The following is a 19,463-nucleotide window of genomic DNA, read 5'->3' on the forward strand; positions in this document are numbered from 1 at the left end:
CGGCCTACTATGTGCCAGGCCCGGTGCCCGGCGCTTTATTACAGGGGCCTCCCCAATCTGCTGCGGGCACGTGTGTGCAGGGACAGAGGACGGTAATGGACGGACGGTGCCTACAGTGGCTGGTGGCCGCTGGGAGCCTTCTCCCTCCCTCCATCCCCGAGTGGCGCAGGGAGGCCAGGCCGCAGGCCCACTCGCTGCTGGGGATTCCGGGTGGCCTCCAGCCTTTGGACCTAGGCCTGTACCCTTCCTCGTCGGGCTCGTGGGTCCCGTCGGGCCCCAGTGCCTTTCTGAACCTGTGTCTACTTTTCCTGCAGCTGCGGCCCAGGGGCCATGCAGAGGCCGGCTGGGAGCCTGGCGGCCCGGAGCAGCCTGCTGTAGCAGAGACCGCCCAGGGCTGCGCGGCGGCGGCAGCTGAGCCATGGAGGCCCCGTATTCGATGACAGCACACTACGACGAGTTCCAGGAGGTGAAGTACGTGAGCCGGTGCGGTGGGGGAGGCTCGCGGGGAACGTCGCTGCCCCCCGGCTTCCCGCTGGGTGCGGGGCGCAGCGCCACCGGGGCCCGAGCCGGGCTGCCGCGCTGGAACCGGCGGGAGGTGTGCCTGCTGTCGGGGCTGGTGTTCGCCGCGGGCCTTTGTGCCATCCTGGCCGCCATGCTGGCTCTCAAGTACCTGGGTCCGGGGGCGGCGGGGGGCGCCGCCTGCTCCGAGGGCTGCCCGGAGCGAAAGGCCTTCGCGCGCGCCGCCCGTTTCTTGGCCGCCAATCTGGACGCCAGCATAGACCCGTGCCAGGACTTCTACTCCTTCGCGTGCGGCGGCTGGCTGCGGCGCCACGCCATCCCGGACGACAAGCTCACCTACGGCACCATCGCGGCCATCGGCGAGCAGAACGAGGAGCGCCTGCGGCGCTTGCTGGCGAGGCCCGGGGGTGGGCCGGGGGGCGCGGCCCAGCGCAAGGTGCGCGCTTTCTTCCGCTCCTGCCTGGACATGCGGGAAATCGAACGGCTCGGCCCGCGGCCCATGCTCGAGGTCATCGAGGACTGCGGGGGCTGGGACCTGGGCGGCGCGGCGGAGCGCCCGGGGGCGGCGGCACGCTGGGACCTCAACCGGCTGCTGTACAAGGCGCAGGGCGTGTACAGCGCCGCCGCGCTCTTCTCGCTCACCGTCAGCCTGGATGACAGGAACTCCTCGCGCTACGTCATCCGCGTGAGTGAGCCACCCCCGCAAACCCCCGCCACGGGCACCCCCACAAGCGGCTAGGAACTAGGAGTGCCGCGGCCTGGCACGCCTGCCCCGCGCGCCCCGTGCGCCCGGGAGACCGGCGCGGAAGGGGGAGGTTAGGGGGATGGAGGGGAGCGCACACCGGCAGAGCGCGGGAGGAGGGCGCAAGTAATTTCCCTCGAGTAATTGCGGTGTTTAGCGGAGCCGCGGGAGCCGCAATTTCCCAGCCCTCTGGCAGGCGGTGAGAGCTCCGGGAGGGGTGTGCTGATGGGCTGTGTGACAGGCCTGTCGGGCTGGGGCTGGCTGGAATGCCTGAGGAGGGGGGCGGGCGGGGGTCAGCTGTCAGTGCGCGCGAGAGTGCCCCTCAAGAGTGGGGAAAGGAAAGGATTTCAAAAGGAAAGAGAGGGACGGGTGGCCGGCACCTGGGTGGGGGGTGTAGGGAGGGTGGGGACCGGGGAGCCATACCCATTCAGTCCCCAGTTTAGGCGGCTCAGTCAGTCCTGGGGGCTTAGAGCAGCTGCTCTGGATTTGAGGCAGGGGCTGTCGTCTTTATGCTCCGGGGGCTTGTGACAGTGGATGCCTGGCAAGTCCTCCGTTTGCCTTCTGGAAGGGGATTCAGTCTGTTTGCAGGAACCCGGAGTGTTGATGTCTGAACCCCATCTCTCTCCCCAGATTGACCAGGATGGGCTCACCCTGCCAGAAAGAACCTTGTACTTAGCTCAGGACGAGGAGAGTGAAAAGGTGTGGGCGCATGGGATGGGGTTCCAGGGAAGCCCTGGGACTCCGGGAGGCATGGACCGGGGCCTGGCACTGCCTGCATCCTTGCCCTGCCCCTTCCTGGTGCAGATCCTAGCAGCATACCGGGTGTTCATGGAGCGCCTGCTCAGCCTCCTGGGTGCCGAGGCAGTGGAGCAGAAGGCCCGGGAGATCCTGCAGCTGGAGCAGCAGCTGGCCAACGTGAGCAGGCGCCGGCTTCGTGCTGGGGGCGGGAAGGCTCGGGCGGGGCTGGGTCAACCCTGCCCTTCATCCCCAGATCACAGTGTCCGAGTACGATGACCTCCGGCGAGATGTTAGCTCAGTGTACAACAAGGTGACCCTAGGGCAGCTGCAGAAGATCACCCCCCACGTGAGTGCCACCCAGCCCTGCGGGGTGGCAGGGAGATGCTGATCTTGGGACCCCTGGGCTGTCCCCTCCCTGAGGCCTTCCATGGCCATGGACTCCTGTGACCTCTGGTCGCCTCTCCCTGCCCCCTCCCTGCCTTCTGTGGTCCCTGCCACACCTGGTCCCACTGTCCCCATCCGTGGCCCCCCCAGCTGCGGTGGAAGTGGCTGCTGGACCAGATCTTCCAGGAAGACTTCTCGGAGGATGAGGAGGTGGTGCTGCTGGCCACAGACTACATGCAGCAGGTGTCGCAGCTCATCCGCTCCACCCCCCACAGGTAGGGCTTCCAGTCACCCACCTGCCCCCCCCCCCCAATCCCTCCTCTGCATCCCAGAGCTATCTGCTTGGAGAGCTTCGAATCCCTGCCTCCACTTCTGTCCAGTATCTGCATTGGGGAGGCAGGTGAGGAGCACTGGAAAAGGAGTCCCAATCCCTAGGTTCAGACCTGGCTGTCCCCTCTACTGTGTGGGACCCTGGGCAGGGCCAGGAGCTTCCCAGGCGGGAGTCTTCTCATGTGGGGATGGCAAGACTTAAGTGAGCCTGAAGTTAAAAGGGGACGCTGTGGCAGTTACTCTGCTCCCCCAGGGCCACCGGGAGGAAAACCTCCCTGGCCTCTGCCCCATCTCAGGAAGGAGCTGAGGCCCTTCGAGGCCAGCTCTGAGATAGGCAGTCACCCCAAGCACCCACTCTCCCACCACATGGCAAGTGGAAAACGGTGCTGGCCTGTGCTCCAGGAGGACCCAGCGCTTTCTCGCTGGCCCGAGGCGTATCTGCTGTGTGTGGGCCCAGCTCTTCTCCCTGACTGGGGCTGGGAGGACCTGGAACGACCCTCAGTCCTGTGCAGGTGCTTGGTCCTGCCCCGGGCTGGGGGCTGGGGGTGGGGCGCCTGTCGGGACACCCCGTTTCTTCACCTGGCCCTTAGGATCCTGCACAACTACCTGGTGTGGCGCGTGGTGGTGGTCCTGAGCGAGCACCTGTCCCCGCCGTTCCGAGAGGCGCTGCATGAGCTGGCCCGAGAGATGGAGGGCAGTGACAAGCCACAGGAGCTGGCCCGTGTCTGCCTGGGCCAGGCCAACCGTCACTTTGGCATGGCGCTTGGTGCCCTGTTTGTACACGAGCACTTCTCGGCTGCCAGCAAGGCCAAGGTCAGGCTGCCTGGCCTTGGGGGGTGGGGGAGTGGGTGCTGAGCCGGGGATGAAGCTTTTGCATGACTGTGGTCCAAGCATGAGGAGCACGGGGAGCCCCGCACATCCCCCCTGCAGCGAGGGGCACCGGGCTCAGGGAGGGCTGAGCCCTCTCTGAGCCTCCAGGGTACTCCTCACTGGGCCTCCTCCCCCAGGAAGCCTACCTGGTTTGTCAGCCGCAGGACGCTCTCCCCACCAAGCTCCTGCCCGGCCTGCTCTGCCATGCTCAGTGGGATGGCCTTAGGAATGTACGTGATCTTTGCTGGGGCAGTTAGCCCCTTCCAGACCAAGCTTCCTTTCAGGGTCCAGGGCCTGAATCTCTTACCTCCAAGGTCTCCCCTTGGTGCTGAGCACCAAGTCTTGGGCTTCGGGAGTGGTGCTGAATGATTAGGGGGGTAACCCTTGCTCCAGGTGCTGGGGACCCAGAGCTATGGCCTCCTGGATTGATCCCTTGATCCTTGACCCCTGGCCCTGCAGGTACAGCAGCTGGTAGAAGACATCAAGTATATCTTGGGCCAGCGCCTAGAGGAGCTAGACTGGATGGATGCTGAAACCAAGGCGGCCGCGCGGGCCAAGGTGAAATGGGATCCTGGTCCCATATGTTGGTTCCATAAACACACATTGAGCGCCTACTCTATGCTAAGTGCTGGGATAACAAAAGAGGCAAAGATGCCTCTATGGAGTTGGCATTATCCAGCCTCCTCTCCCCGTTCCTTGAGCCCCACTCCTACACTGGCCCTGGAGCTTTCTCCCTTGGGGGGTTAGGGGGCTATCTCCTGAGGCCCCAGTCCACCCCTGACCCTCTCGCTTACAGCTTCAGTACATGATGGTGATGGTGGGCTACCCGGACTTCCTGCTGAAACCCGAGGCCGTGGACAAGGAGTATGAGGTGGGCCTGCCCGCTGCCCCTGCCCTAACCAGCCATGCTTCTTCAGGCCTATGGCCAAGACCCCCATGGAGACCAACCACCACCACAGGGAAGGAGCCAGAGCCCTCAGCTGATGGATGCTGGGAGGGCATGGGACCTGCCGGGTGCTGGTCTGGCCCTGCCCCCTGGCCTGCTGCTGAGGGCTGCTCATCCCCTGTGCAGTTTGAGGTCCACGAGAAGACCTACTTCAAGAACATCTTGAACAGTATCCGCTTCAGCATCCAGCTCTCAGTCAAGAAGATCCGGCAGGAGGTGGACAAGTCCACGTGGGTACCTGGCCTGGAGCAGGGGTCAGGGGTGCCACGGGGTGCCATGGGGACAGTGTTTCTTATCAATGCCTGGAGGAGAGCACACTGCCTCACAGACATGCTGGCATGGGGAGGGGGGACTGGGCCTGCATAGGGTGTGGGGTCCGCCTGGGAGAGGCCCAGGACATGGCAGTAGGCTGGGACATCAGGCCATCCTTTAAGGATGAAGAGTCTAGGAGGTCGGGGGTGGTAGGGGACGGAGTGTGGGTTCCCCCAGCTGACCCCAGCCTCCCTCCACAGGTGGCTGCTCCCCCCACAGGCACTAAATGCCTACTATCTACCCAACAAGAACCAGATGGGTAAGGGGGCGTGTCGGGATGGGTGGGGGTGGGGTTTGGGGGGGTGGGCAGGGCCTGGAGGTGGGGCGGGTCTCCTCCTGACCACGCCCTCTCGACAGTGTTCCCAGCTGGAATCCTGCAGCCGACACTGTACGACCCTGACTTTCCGCAGTGAGTATGGGGCCTCCTGTGAGCGAGTCCTGGCCATGGCCTTGTCTGCGGGGTGGGCAGGGAACTGCTCAGACTGCCCGAGGCTCAGGCTGGGCACAGGAGTCGTGACAGTTGCAATCCTGGGTCCCCATGATCCCATTTCGTTGGTTATTTAGAAAAAGGTGTAGGGTTTTGTTTTGTTTTTTTCATTCTTTTAAATGTCCGGAGTCCCTTTTTACTTGGGTTGAGGCTTCTTTGGGCATTTCAAAAGTGAAGCAATCTAGGGAAAAGATTAAAGGAAAAAGATCTAGGAAAAAGGCTAGATCCCATATGGGGTGCCTCAGTTTCCCTCCACCCCTGTTTCCACCCACCCCCTTGACTGCTGAAATCTGTTAGATGTTATTTCCTAAAAGAGCTTGCAGGTATCACTGGCCCCTTTCACATAGCCCACAAGGAAGCTGAGGCACAAGAGTCCTGGGACAGTGGAGACATTGGCCTTCCTGGGCTACCTCGTGGCCTGGGCAGGGCCTCCTGAGGCCGTCAGGGCAGCAGCCCAGTGGGGCTCTCAGAGGCCGGGTGAGGCTGGGGCCTGACGCTGCTGCCCCGGCCCAGGTCTCTGAACTACGGGGGCATCGGCACCATCATCGGTCATGAGCTGACCCATGGCTACGATGACTGGGGTGAGGCCTGCAGGCAGCCTGAGGGGGTGGGGGACAGGCACCGGGGCGGGGGTGAGGCAGGGTGGTGAGAACTAATTGAGGCCCTGTAGGCCCCTCCTATGCCTGCCGGCTGGCGGGTAAATAGACAGGGAGCCTCAGCCTGCCCTGCCTGCTGCCCACAGGAGGACACTATGACCGCTCGGGCAACCTGCTGCACTGGTGGACCGAGGCCTCCTACAGCCGCTTCCTGCGCAAGGCTGAGTGCATTGTCCACCTCTACGACAACTTCACCGTCTACAACCAGCGGGTGAGACCCCACTTTGATGTCCCTGGGGTCCCTCAGGCGGGCCTGCCTGGCCAGCACAGACGAGGCCCATGCACACCCCTTGGCACACTCCTGGCCCTGCATAAACCCAGGACAGTGGTCCCTACACACCCACCAGGGTCCGGGTGCACACTGACTTGGGTGCGTGCGTGAGTTCACACAGACTCACACACACTTGGGGCACAAGGTGGGGGAGCCCTACCCAGACTTTCTGGGAAAGGGAAAATGGGGCAAGGGCAGGGCCCAGGGAGGCCAGACCTTAAGGAGGCCAGAAGGCCTGGGCAGCCTCCAGCCTCTTCGCTTCCCCCCAGGTGAATGGGAAGCACACCCTCGGAGAGAACATTGCGGACATGGGCGGCCTCAAGCTAGCCTACTATGTGAGAGGCCCCTGCCACGCCCTCCACCCCTGCGGGGAGGGCTGGGGGACCCTGAGGACTGGGCTAGAGACCTCGTCACCCCTACCCCCTCCACCCTGTCCTGTTGGTCTTGGAGGGGAAGGTGCTGTGCTGGGAAGAGGGCGTCCTAAGTCCCTTGACTTCTGGGAAAGCAAAGAGGGCTGCCTGGAGGAGGTGGCCCCTGCCTGGGGTTAGCCTTCTGGAGAGGGAAGAAGTTAGGGACCCGAGGGCTCAGCCTGGTGGGTAGCGTGTAGAGCTGGGGTGGGAGACCGGCTGGCTGGGTGCCCCGCACAGACACCCCAGTTCCATGCTCTGCACCCCCAGGCATATCAGAAGTGGGTGCGTGAGCACGGCCCTGAGCACCCGCTGCACCGGCTCAAGTATACGCACAACCAGCTCTTCTTCATCGCCTTTGCCCAGGTGGGCCGGGTGGGGGCCGGTGGGGTGGGGTCAGCTTCCAGCCTGTCTCCCGCGGGCCACTCCTCAGAGGCAATGCCCACACCCCCATCCCCGGGCTGTGATGGGGAATGAGGACCTAGTGTGCGGAAGGAGTGGTTGTACAGGCTGGTCCGTGGACTCCTGGCCTCACATCCCCGCTGCTCCTCTCCCCGCATCTGGCCCCAGAACTGGTGCATCAAGCGGCGGTCGCAGTCCATCTACCTGCAGGTGCTGACTGACAAGCACGCACCCGAGCACTACAGGTCCGCCCCCCTGCCTGCCTGGGCCTCATCCCCTCCTTGTGTCGCGGGGGTGGGCTGGGGGTGGCGCGGGTGGGGTGGGAAAGGACAGCTGGGGTCTGGTGGCCCCTGGGACCCACACTCTGTGGGTCTCTCCCTAGGGTGCTGGGCAGCGTGTCCCAGTTTGAGGAGTTCGGCCGGGCCTTCCATTGCCCCAAGGACTCGCCCATGAACCCTGCCCACAAGTGCTCTGTGTGGTGAGCCTGGCCACCAACCATCGCCCCCCTCTCTCCCTGCACGAACCACCTCCTGCCAGCTGCCGGGGCAGGCATGGACCCGGCTCTGGTCCACTTGGGCGCCTCCCACACCACCCTCGCCTCCCCAGCCCTTTTGGGACTCCTCACCCCCCCACTGTCTCCCACTCCAGGAGAGACCCAGAGCAGGGCTGAGGCTGGGCTCCAGGAGGGCGTGGGGCAGAGACTCTAAGGTCCCCAGACTGGGCTTTTGGGAGCCAGAGCCTCCACCAGTCTGCACTGTCCAGGCCCCCCACCTTCACTGTGTTCTTGCTGCTGAGTCTGGTCAATAAAGCTGCTCTACTGTCGCCTCGGCCTCCTTAGGGGCCCCCGGAGCAGGTGGGGTTGGATGAACTCCTTACCTTAATGGAATGGGACCTAAAGAAGACCTTCTTGTCCCCTCCTGGTGGCCTCAGCTGGGCCGACTCTGTTCCACCTCCCCAGCTCTTGTCTTTCTCACCAACCACCCACTCTGGGGCTTCCCTGAAAGCTCAGTTGGTAAAGAATCCGCCTGCAATGAAGGAGACCTGGGTTCGATCCCTGGGTTGGGAAGATCTCCTGGAGAAGGGAAGGGCTGCCCACTCCAGTATTCTGGCCTAGAGAATTCCACGGATTGTATAGTCTATGGGGTTGCAAAGAGTCGGACACAACTGAGCAACTTTCACTTTCACTTTTACACTTTCACCCAGTCTGCCCCCGCCCCCCCACCTCAAAGTCTTGCCGAGGCCCCTGGACCAGCCTTGTGGGGGCCAGAATGCCGTGCCCAGTGACCTCCACCCCAGCATGACTCTGGGACCTGACTTCTCCTGGGTGTCCAGAGTGGTGCCCCGCTTACCACTGCAGGAGTTTCTGCAGTGTCCCCAACCAGTCATGGAGCCCAGGCCAGGCTTTGGCTCATCTTCTTGGAGAAAGAGGACATGACACATGACCTGAAAGCATCCCCTCCAGCCTGGGGCAGGAGCTCCTGGGCAGAGAGAAGGAAGGGAGAGGTGGGGGACGGGGACGGGGGCGGGGGGCCCAGGTGTGGCCGTGGGGGGAGGGGAGGAGACGTGCTGTCTTGGACAGGAGGGCAAGGGGAGGGAGGAGCCCCCTTGAGGGGTCCCAGCCGTCTGCGGTGATGAGGCTGGGCGCCCTTCCTCTTCCAGGCCTGTTTCTGTTACATCAGGGGTGGCCTAGAGAGGGCAGCCGCTCCTGGGACCCTGCCCCATGCGTGTGGCCTAACCTGTCTCCCCCTGCAGAGGTGAACATCTTGCCGGTCCAGCTCCTGTCTTTATGCTCAGAGAATGTCCGTCCGCCGCTCAGCCTCGAGGGGTGCTCAGAACGTTTCTGTTATCTGAGCCTTGGATGTCTCAGCCTCGGGGAGGGGAAGACAGAAGGCACACCCGCCACTCAGACTGAGCCACAGTGGAGGGTGCAGGGGGGTCCACAGAGGAGAGGCAGGAATGAAGAGGGGACCCCATAGAAGGGGGAGTGGCCGAGTCCCCAAGAGGCAGGGCTCTTCACACACAGGCTGCAGGCATCAGTCCAGGGCACAGAGCCCTGCTGGGAGCTGCCTGGCGGGGTGGTGAGGGTGGTGATGGTGGTGAGGGGGCCCTCATACTCAGGGCTCCTTAGAGGTGCTATGTTTATGGGTCTTCCTTGGTTTCCTCTGGAAGCCTCTTTCCCCCTGGGTTGGGCACGTACATACCATGTCCTTTGGGGAATGAGAGCAGAAAGACTGTCTAGCTCCCTGTCTCGACCTGCCCCCCAGCTCCTGGTCCCATGCCTCACCCCGCTCCCTCTGGTCTGGGATCCTGGTTGGAGACTAGATCCTCAGGCACCCCATCTTGTCCCACCCCCAGCTCCCTGAGTGGCCCAGCTCCACCCAAGACAGATCCTTCCTGTCTCCCAGCCGGCACAGGGGAGGCCTTTGGGGCTAGGTGGGGCCAGTGGGGTGAGACTCCAACAGGGAGTGCCATGAATCCCAGGTACTCCTGGGGCCAAGTTCCTCCCCTTCCCATCTGTACCCAGCTGAGGGGACCAGTGGGGTTGGGTTTGTAGGGGAAGGTAGGCCCCTGGGATAGGACACAGGGTTCCTGGCCTCCAGGCTAGTCCCGAGCTGGAAGCTGGGAAGCCTGAGAGTCTTAGCTGCTGGCCAGGGCCCTCATGCCCACTTGTGTCCTGGGGGGGACCACCCACCCTCCTGGCAGGGTTGTGGACAACAGGCCATGAGGCCACTGGAGACTCCCTCAACCTGACGGATTCCTGCTGGGCTCACAGCGATGATGTCACTGCTACCTGGGGCTGCAGGCTCCTTGCACCTTTCCGGGAGGACGGAGGGAGACCAGTGGTCAGAGGGATCACAAGCCAAGGGCATCCCAAGGACAGCATCCTGGCCCTTGTGCTAAGTTGCTTCAGGCATGGCTGACTCTGCGACCCCATGGATTGTAGCCCACCAGGCTCTTCTGTCCATGGAATTCTCCAGGCAACAATACTGGAGTGGGTTGCCATGCCTTCCTTCAGGGGATCTTCCTGACCCAGGGATCGAACCCATGGCTCTTACATCTCCTGCATCGGGAAACCCACCCCCCACCCCCACCCTAGCCCTTAGGGACCATGAAACTTAGACAGCCAAGGACCTCAGATCTATAGGGTGGCCCTGCAGGGCACAGTCGTGACGTGGGTGTCACCCATTGGTTCCCAGACTGCTTTTCCAGACAGATCCTGAGAGCATCCTCATTGCAACCCGGTGAAGTGGACGGAGGATGGAGGACAGAGGCAGCCCCTTTTACAGACAGGGAAACTGAGGGGAGTCACGTGCCCTGCTCAGGGTCACACTGCTCGTGTCTGCTGATGGACGCATCTTGCTTGCTGGGTCCTCTCGAGCTCCAGATGTCCCTCCCACCCTCAGCATCTCCCCCCGATGAGTTCTGTTAGGAAACCGAGCACACAGCATAGAGGCGGCCGCTTCACTGTCCAGCAGGCCCTGTGCCTGCAGTCCAGCTGAGGATCCACTGGCCATGATGCTCACCCAGCTCAGCACAGCTGCCCACTCGGCCTCAGTTTCCCTTGTGTTGGCTGAGGGGCTCAAGTGCCGTGGTGAAGGTCCTTCCGGTTGTGCAGTTATTCTAGAAGTCTCCACGGGGCAGCTTGTCACAAGGCTGGCTCCATCCTTCCCCGAGGAGGAGGAAGGCTTGGCCCACAGCAGGGATCCTCTGAGCAGAGCTCATTGGGATGACAGAAAGCAATCTGCGACTAAGCATGTAACAGCAGGGAAATAAAGGAGCCATGGGATGGTTTACCACTGCGCTGAGGCTTCCGGGCGTCCACCTGTGTGCCCTCATGTGTCGGGCTTCACGGTTCTGCCCTCTGCAGCTTTGAGGCCCAGCCTTGAGCCCCGGGGGTCACTCCTGCCTGACCTTGGCAAGTGCCTCACCCTCTCCAGGCCCGGGGGCATCACTGGTGGCCGCGGGGCTGTGGATGAGGGGGCGGGCCCACCTGTGCTGGCCAGATGTGGGCCCCTCCGCCACCCCAAGACTGCACAGCTGCGGACCCAGCAGTGAGAGCCCCAAGCTGGGTCCTCAGAGCCATCAAGGTGTCCCTGAGCAGCCCTGCCCCCCAGGCTTTTCCAACAAGTTCAGTGAAACCCACATTCAAGTTTCTGTCACCTGTGTGGTTGCTTGTATGCAGACCCAGATCTCCAGCACCCCAGGGACACCAAGCTCCCCAGCCCGTGAGGAGCCCTAGAAGCAATGTTTTTAAATGGCTAGAGCCCCTGTTGCAGACATGCTAGGAATCCCAGTGTCCTCCATGAGCATATACCTCTGCAGGGTTCTCAAGGAGGGGTGGGTTCCTCCTCACGTCCCCACCTCCGTACCCCCATGTTGGGCAGCACCCTGAATCCTTCTCTCCCCAGGGAGCAGGTGGAGTCAGAGACCTCACGGAAGGGCTGGTTGCTGGAGGGCCCCTTTCACTGCCTCTTTCTCTCGCCTTCAGGGCACCTTGCGTGTGTGCGTGCTAAGTCACTTCAGTTGTGTCTGACTCTTTGTGACACTGTGGACCATAGCTCACCAGGCTCCTCTGTCCATGGGATTCTCCAAGCATGAATACTGGAGTGGGGGGTTGCCATGCCCTCCTCCAGGGGCTCTTTCCGACCTAGGGATCGAACTTGCGTCTCTTATGTCTCCTGCACGGGCAAGTGGGTTCTTTACCACTAGTGCCACCTGGGAAGCCCTCGGGGCACCTCACCCCTTCCCTAAACTGGCTTGAGGAACCCACTTTCCCTCAGTACAATAAAAAGAGCAATTTCCCAGTCCCCCTGCCAGCTCCAGGCCTGTCCGGGGGCTGAGTTCTAGGCTCCTGAGGCCACCCCTAGGCCACTGTGCCACAGGACAGGACAGAACAGGGCAGAGCACAGAGCTCCAGAGTCCAGCTTCCTCCTCTGTCTCCCCTGTCCACCTGTGTAGGAGCTTGGACTTGAATCTAAAGGGGTCATCGCTAAGCAGGACCCTGGCAGTCGTATCCTCTAGCCCCCAAGCCCATGTCTGAGGAGAGACTGTAGAAGGGAGTGAATTGTGCTGACTTCCACTCCTTGGACTTCCCTGGTGGCTCAGACGGTAAAGCATCTGCCTACAATGCGGGAGACCTGGGTTCAATCCCTGGGTCAGGAAGATCTCCTGGAGAAGGAAATGGCAACCCAGTCCAGTATTCTTGCCTGAAAAATTCCATGAACGGAGGAACCTGGCAGGCTACAGTCCATGGGGTCACAAAGAGTCAATGGCGTTTCCCCTGCTGGCAACTTGCAAGGTGTCACAAGACACCTCAGTCTCCATCCCAGCCTGCGGGGGTCCCAGAGGGCTCTTGGATAACGGAGACATTTTCTGCTTTGGAGCCAGGCAGCCTCCAGGGTACCTGTCACTGCATAGCAGGTGACCACGTGAGGCGGTTCTTGGGAACATTTTACAGAAAAATGCAGGCCTCCGAGCACGTTATTTATAATTCCTTCATGGGATTATTGAAGGTTTCAGAACAGTATGACTCTCAGCCCATACTCCCGCTAGAAGTCCTTGCTCTGCAGGCTCCGTTTTCCTGAAGGAAACCCCGAATTTGGACAGCATGTGGCTGAGCAGGACTCTGGCAGCATGGACTTCACCCTGAGGCTGGGCAGGGCAGATGTCCTCACCTCGAAAACCACTGGGGGCGGGGAAACCACGTCCCAAGGCCCCCTCGCCTTTGGGGAAAGCTAGTTGCCCCCTGTTCTGTCTTGTCCTGTCCTGCGGAGCTATCGTGGGATCAGGCCTCCAACCCTCGTGGGTTTCAGCCCTGTGTGGTCAAGGGACCCCAGGCTCCTAACCCTGCAGACCTAACACCAGCGTTTGTGTTCACGGGACATGGCTTGTGGCTCATTTGGGGCCTCTTTGTTGGCCCTGGTGGGGTTCTCAGCCCTCACTCGGTTACAGCCCACCTTTGAGGTACCAACCTCAGGTTCCACTGGCCGTGTCCCCCCACCACTAGTATGGGGGTGTCCTTCAGTCCCTCTCTGCCCTGTGGCCCGCTGTCCTCAACAAGGGCCCAGCCCAGCCAGGCCCGTGGATGCCTCCCTCCTTCCCATGCTCCCTGCCTCCTACACAGGGTGGGAGGCTCCCACTGCAGGGGCTGCGGGGGACACACCGCCCATCCCTCGGGTCCAGCCCTCTGAGCAGCCCTGCAGCCGGGCTGTGGGCCAGCATGAGCTCACCGGGTCAGAGGAAAAGGACATGGCGCCTGGCCCCCCGACCTCAGCTGGGCCCGGACCTGCGAGCCTCTGGCTGCCGCTCAAGCTGATTCACTGGGCGGCAGGCAGCTCAGATCCACAAGCCGCGATCCCGTGATGCTGCAAAGCTGCATCTCTCCTTGTCTATTTTGTGTAAATAACATAAAAAACCTTCCTAGCTTCCCATGGGACCAGACCATGGTGGTCACCGCTGACAGAGGTCTGAAGGCAACGACTTTCCTGTCACTCGAGGAGCCCAGGCTGGGGTGGGGGCAGAGGGGGTGCCCTGCTGCTGATGACCAGGAACTGGGACATCTGGTGAGCTTTTCTAATTATCTCACCGATAAACAACCTGTTTTCATGCAGAAAAAAAAAAAAAGTGAGTGACATGTCTTTAATTCTTACAAATAGGAGTTCCATTGTGTGTTTATGACTAGTAAAAGCAGTTCTTACTGGGGACAAAAAAGGGGGAAAGGGATAGAATCGCAAAAAGCTGGATGCTCCCTACTGAGGTGGATGGTGGCCTCAACATCTGGATGGGGGGCTTCCCATCCCTGTTTCTTCCCCGAGGGGCGGCTCCAGAGACACACAACTGGCTCCCAGGCACCGTGCCAGGCACATTGGCACAGGTTGGGTATCCCTGGTGGCAAGGGGATGTCAAGGGGACTCTGGGCTGTGGCCTCGATTGTGTGCGGGAGCGACCCTGAAGCTCTGCTCACCCGGAGGAAGCAGGCCCTGGGTCACCTTAGATCAGAAGGTGTGACTAAGAATGAGTCAACTTCCTGCAGGTCTCTGGACCCCTCAACCCCACCCCTACTGGAGACAGGGGTGGGGGAGGCATCTTGGAAGGGACAACAGCTGGTCATGCAGATGCTGAGCAGGTGGGGAGACCCGTGTCTGGAAGCAGGGGGGGTCACAGCCTCAGATGGGAGCATCAGCCGCAAGGTCAGGATGGTCATCTCGTCTGAGGTCTCCCGAGGTTTCCAGGCAGCACCTGTGCCTGCCCATCAGGAAGCATCCTGTGTTGTCACCAGAGCCCCGCTGGGCTTAGTTCAGGGACCAGGGGTCGGGGTTGGGTGAGGGGAAGGAGGGACTCCAGGAGCCAGGGATGGGCTGTGCTACAGGTTTGGCTGGGACTGGCCTGGGGTGCCCCCTAGAGCCCAGTCTGAACTCTGCAGGGAGTGATGCACCGGTAGTCATGGGGAGTTGTTTGTCAGTCCTAAGAGTCCTGTCTGGCGGACTTCTCTTGTGGTGCAGTGGTTAAGAATCACCTTGCAGTGCAAGGGATGTAGGTTTGATCCGTGGCTGGGGAACTAAGATTCCATTTGCTGCCGAGGAGCAACTAAGCCCACATCCTGCAACTACTGAGCCCATACTGTAAGAACCAACCCAACACAGCCAAATAAAAATTTTTTTTTTAAAAGAGAGAGTTCTTACTAGGGTCCAAGGATGACTGGTCTCTCACTCAGATCTCAACTGGTTGGTTGAAGGGACATCAGGCCTTCCAGAATGCCTAATGTGTGTCCCACTCTCCCAGGCTTTATCTCATTCCAGCCTTGCCACAAACCTGGGCCGTCAGCCCTGGTTTCCCTGGTGGTTCAGCTGGTAAAGAATCCGCCTGCAATGCAGGATCCCTGGGTTTGGAAGAACCCTTGGAGAAGGGAAAGGCTACCCACTCCAGTATTCTGGCCTGGAGAATTCCATGGACTGTATAGTCCATGGGGTTGCAGAGAGTCAGACTTGACTGAGCAACTTTCACTTTCACTTCTTCCTGGAACTTTCATCCCGATGGAGTAAAATTTATGTTTGGGGCAGGACAAGGCAATCTAAGCATAATGCACTCCCTGCCCGTAGTGGGCCCTCCCTAGCGTGCAGCCTGCACCTGCATTATACATGAAGCCGACCTTCTTGAAGCTGCGAATGCCTGCTCTATCATGAAGATCAGGGTTGTTTTTTATTTTTTCTGACACAGGCAGCCTAACTCCTTAGTATGTTGCATTTCTTTCCCAATCCCATAAGGGGTCCTGGGACCTGTTGCTCACTATGTATGTGCTTGTCTGGACTCTGTATTTTTAGGTGAACTTTGTATAAAATATGGCTGTCTTCTCTGAGTGTATTATCCTTTATTTCAAAAATGTGTGGGAGCAGTCCTTGGAGTTTTCTGAAAGACTTCTTACTGGGTTATAATCTTCACTTGGCTCAAATAAAATTTTCTATTTGGGGACTTTCCTGGCAGGCCAGTGGTTAGGACTCTGCATTTCCACTACACGGGGCAGAGGTTTGATTCCTGGTTGGGGAACTAAGATTCCACATGCTATGCAATCAAAAAAAAAAAAAAAAAAATTCTCTATCTCTTCTCTATATGCAATGGTTTTGACCAGGCACCCACCTTCCAGCATGGCTGTCAGGTATCCTGGGGAAGAGAATGTGGGCACTGCGGCCAGGGGGCTGACGCAGTGTTCCTTCCTCATTTGCTCACTTCTGTTGGATTGAGACTGAGTAAGTTGAGTGTGTCTAGCTAAGCAGATCTATAGATTATATGATCTATTGTAGTTTTAAACAAATGATTCCTCCCAAGCAATCAAGTGGGCTTACAAAAATTTCTTATAAAAAGATGGCAAATAATACCTGTAATCCATACCAGGTTAAGTGGTTGCTACTTCCTCCCTCCTGACACATGCTCATCACCCATGGTACAGAGCTGACGGGAAGGCAGCCCTAAACATAAAACATTAAACAAAACCAAACTGTTTGAAGCACCCCCACCTCCATCATCATTGGTTTGCTCTGGGAGCACCTTGAGATAGTCTCAATAACAGCATGAACCTCCCTGGTTGACAAGGCGTTTAAAACCTTAGCTTTCAGGGCATGAAGACAACCCCCCACAGTTTTTTCCCCGTGATGTTTAAAGTGATGTGCTGTTCTACCTAGTACTTTTTGATATTTCCCTAAGCAATGATAAATATTTGGAAGGCTCTTTTAAAGTTTCTTGTGTAATAGCACAAGACGAAAAACACCTACCACCAGGCAAACATTTATTCTTTCTGCTGCAGTAAAAATGGCAGAAACAATGAACAGAAAATGATCTGTCGAAAAACCGAAAGGCATTTCTTTGTCAGCAAATACCTTTGGAAGATGTAGAGAAAACATTGCTGTAGATTGAAGAAAAAGTGTTAGAGCAAATTACCCAGTGTGGGAGGTTTGCTATACAGTCAGTTGGCTGAAAGTACAGATGTTTCTACACATCTCAGCTTAAGGTATTTGCTGGATTCTGTTTCAATAATGAAATATACAAACCACTTTGTGTGTGTGTGTGAGCCACTAAAGGAAAGATGTGGCAGGGAAGATATATTTCCAACAGTTCATACTTTGTTTAATAAAAAACAATGTCATGTGGGGAAAACAGTGCAAGTGCCCCCATTGATGGAACTGCTAGTGGGAAGAATTTTTTCCCAACAAAACTTTCACTTATTTATTCCTGAGTCTCATAGAAAGCTAGTGAGGAAAGAGCAAACATCAGGAGCCAAGCATTCCATCTCTCCCATGAGCTGTTCAGACAGCAGTGATGGTCTCACTATTGTGATTTGGTTGGTTGATGTGTAGGTGACCTTCAGTTCAGTTCAGTTCAGTAGCTCAGTCGTGTCCGACTCTTTGCGACCCCATGAACTGCAGCACGCCAGGCCTCCCTGTCCATCACCAACTCTTGGAGTTCACCCAAACCCATGTCCATTGAGTTGGTGATGCCATCCAACCATCTCATCCTCTGTCGTCCCCTTCTCCTCCTGCCCTCAATCTCTTCCAGCATCAGGGTCTTCTCAAATGAGTCAGGCCTTAACACAGTATAAATGTGTGCATTTCCTGTGTGAGGCTTCTTGTAGACCCAGCTTGGTTCTCCTCCAATGTCTTCTCTTGGAGGTGTACCTGATTTTATTGCCAGGTTTCATTTGAATCCATTGAGGAATGGGACAACTCTGCTTTTGTATCTTGACCCAGAATCGCTTGAGACTGAAAGTCTTGTGAGAAGATGTGGTGAGGTGCAAATTCAACCACACACAGGATGGTGGAAAAAAGAGTTGGGAAGGATTTAAAGAAAAAATAAAAAACACAAAAACGATTCTGGATGATAAAAGCTGCAGAGGCAGCAGAACCTGCAAAGCCCATCTCTGGTCAAACCTTTGCAAGAAAGAACTAGAAGCCTCAAGAGCACATAAAATACAATAGGAGCCATCCATGGTGTTCACTTTCTAAAACCAAGATTGTCCGAGTAAGGGAGAAGCTTCATGATAGATTTTTGGTAATAGGATTGAGTGTGACCTTGAGAATGTTCCAGATTAACTCCACAGAATGACACATCTTTATGGCAAGGTATTGAAGGGAGCTGGCATGAGTCCTTCTGCCCTCTTTCTTCCTGACTCCCTTTCCTTCTTAAAGTTCAATGTGCTGATATTTCTCTAGGTGACAAGCATGTTGACGAAAATAATCTATAAACAATCCATAATGTTAATAGGAATTGTAAGGAGTTTTATTTGAGCCAAACAGAATACTATAACCTGGAAGACAGCCTGCTGTCTGGAGGAAACTGGAAGAAACTGCTCCAGAGAGGCATGGATTTCAGAACAAAGAAGTAAAACAAGTCATGGATACATTCCTTCAAGGTTTAAAAAAAAAATCAGATCAGCACATAAAGAGAGTCAGTATGGCCTTGGCAGCTGGGAAGGGAGTCCCAGGATTGGACCAGGATTGGTGTCCCAGAAAGGGAGGAATTTTTAATTTTTTTTAACCTGGACATTCTTTATGCCTACTCAGTGTGCCCTTTTCTTAAGAATTAAATTAGATGTACAAAGTATGTTTGATAGGCCAAAAATCAAGTTAACTCATGTAAGCCAGAATGAGTTCCCCATTCCTGGTATGTAAAAATTTCTTTTATCAGCAACTATCAGTCTTAAGCAGTGAAAAAAAAAAAAAAAAAGCTTGAAAAAAAATAAGCATACTTTCTCTGCATCTACCCCTTCATGGTAAAGATTTTAGAACTGACGCTTGAAAATGTGTCCATGGACGTGATTTTGTGCCAATACTTGGACCTACACACTTTTTAAAAGCTTGGAAACAGAAACTGTTTTCATAAGTTAGGTTTCATTTGTGTACCATAAAATTCACCTTTTTCAAGTGTACTATTCTGTAGTTTTTCTTAGAAATTCAAAGTTGTGTGACCATCACCACGAATTCCAGAATAATCTGTTTTTAAAACCTGTGGTTTGAAAATGAAGAGTTCCCTTGGGAGTTGAACCCATTTATGAAACATAAACAAACAGCTCTTTCCCTTTGGTTTGCTGGACCAGCTAACTGACAACAGAGAAGGATGAACCACACAAGCTGCATTGTAACAAAATGCCTTTGCACAGTTGGTGGGTGGAGTGTAAAACCAGTCCAGTGATTTAGTAAGGCCCTTCTTCCATTCAGCTCCATAGTTTGTGACAGTCACTAAAAATCAGAGTTGAAGCAAACTGTTCTGAGAGCCTGGCCTTCAGATTGATGTTTTACAGTGTGAAATCAAAATTTTAGTAAATAAGGAAGCACATTCAGTCATATTAACATTTCTAGTGAGAGCAAAGTGCTTTCCCTGCAACTTTTTAAAAGTACAAAGAAATTTGCAGTTTTGTAAAATGTATTGGAAAATATGGCTGTCTTCAATCCTATAAACTCTTTGGAATGTGTCTGTGGGGTGGGTTATATGACTCAAACAGTAAAGAATTTGCCTGCAATGCAAGAGATCCGGGTTCAAACACTGAGTAGGGAAGATCCCCTGGAGCAGGAAATGGCAACCCACTCCAGTTTTCTTGACTGGAGAATCCCATGGACAGAGGAGCCTGGCAGGCTACACTTTCACTTTCACTAACACTTTCACTTTCATATACTCAGTGTTTTTATATCGGAGTGGGTGCTCCTGAATGTTTTCAGACAGAGGTCAGAAATGTTAGGAGTCTGTACTTCCTCTCTGGTTTCCCAGCTCCCATCTCCACCCCCACAACAGAAAAAGAAACAGAGTCTTCTCTCCTCAGGAGCCAGCAGGATATTTTCTAGTCTTCCGGTCCTGTTATGTCCCTCCTCACAGCCTTCCTCCCACACTCTGGATGAAATTCCAGCTCCTCCCCCA

General features: G+C 56.9%; 1 protein-coding gene across 1 annotated transcript; it reads left to right on the forward strand.

Annotated features, from left to right (window-relative positions):
* Window positions 1-418: 418 nt before the first annotated feature.
* ECEL1 (endothelin converting enzyme like 1) lies at window positions 419-7,674 on the forward strand. Its single transcript, XM_061147871.1, has 17 exons — window positions 419-1,204; window positions 1,892-1,960; window positions 2,066-2,176; window positions 2,253-2,345; window positions 2,534-2,658; window positions 3,304-3,526; window positions 4,043-4,141; window positions 4,380-4,454; window positions 4,656-4,753; window positions 5,042-5,100; window positions 5,199-5,250; window positions 5,842-5,909; window positions 6,071-6,195; window positions 6,525-6,590; window positions 6,933-7,028; window positions 7,233-7,309; window positions 7,447-7,674. The coding sequence occupies exons 1-17, from the start codon at window positions 419-421 to the stop codon at window positions 7,544-7,546; spliced, it is 2,322 nt and encodes a 773-aa protein (XP_061003854.1). The 3' UTR covers window positions 7,547-7,674.
* The last annotated feature ends 11,789 nt before the right edge of the window (window positions 7,675-19,463 follow it).

The sequence above is a fragment of the Dama dama genome, chromosome 8 (assembly GCF_033118175.1).
Source record: "Dama dama isolate Ldn47 chromosome 8, ASM3311817v1, whole genome shotgun sequence".
NCBI classification, from domain to species: domain Eukaryota; kingdom Metazoa; phylum Chordata; class Mammalia; order Artiodactyla; family Cervidae; genus Dama; species Dama dama.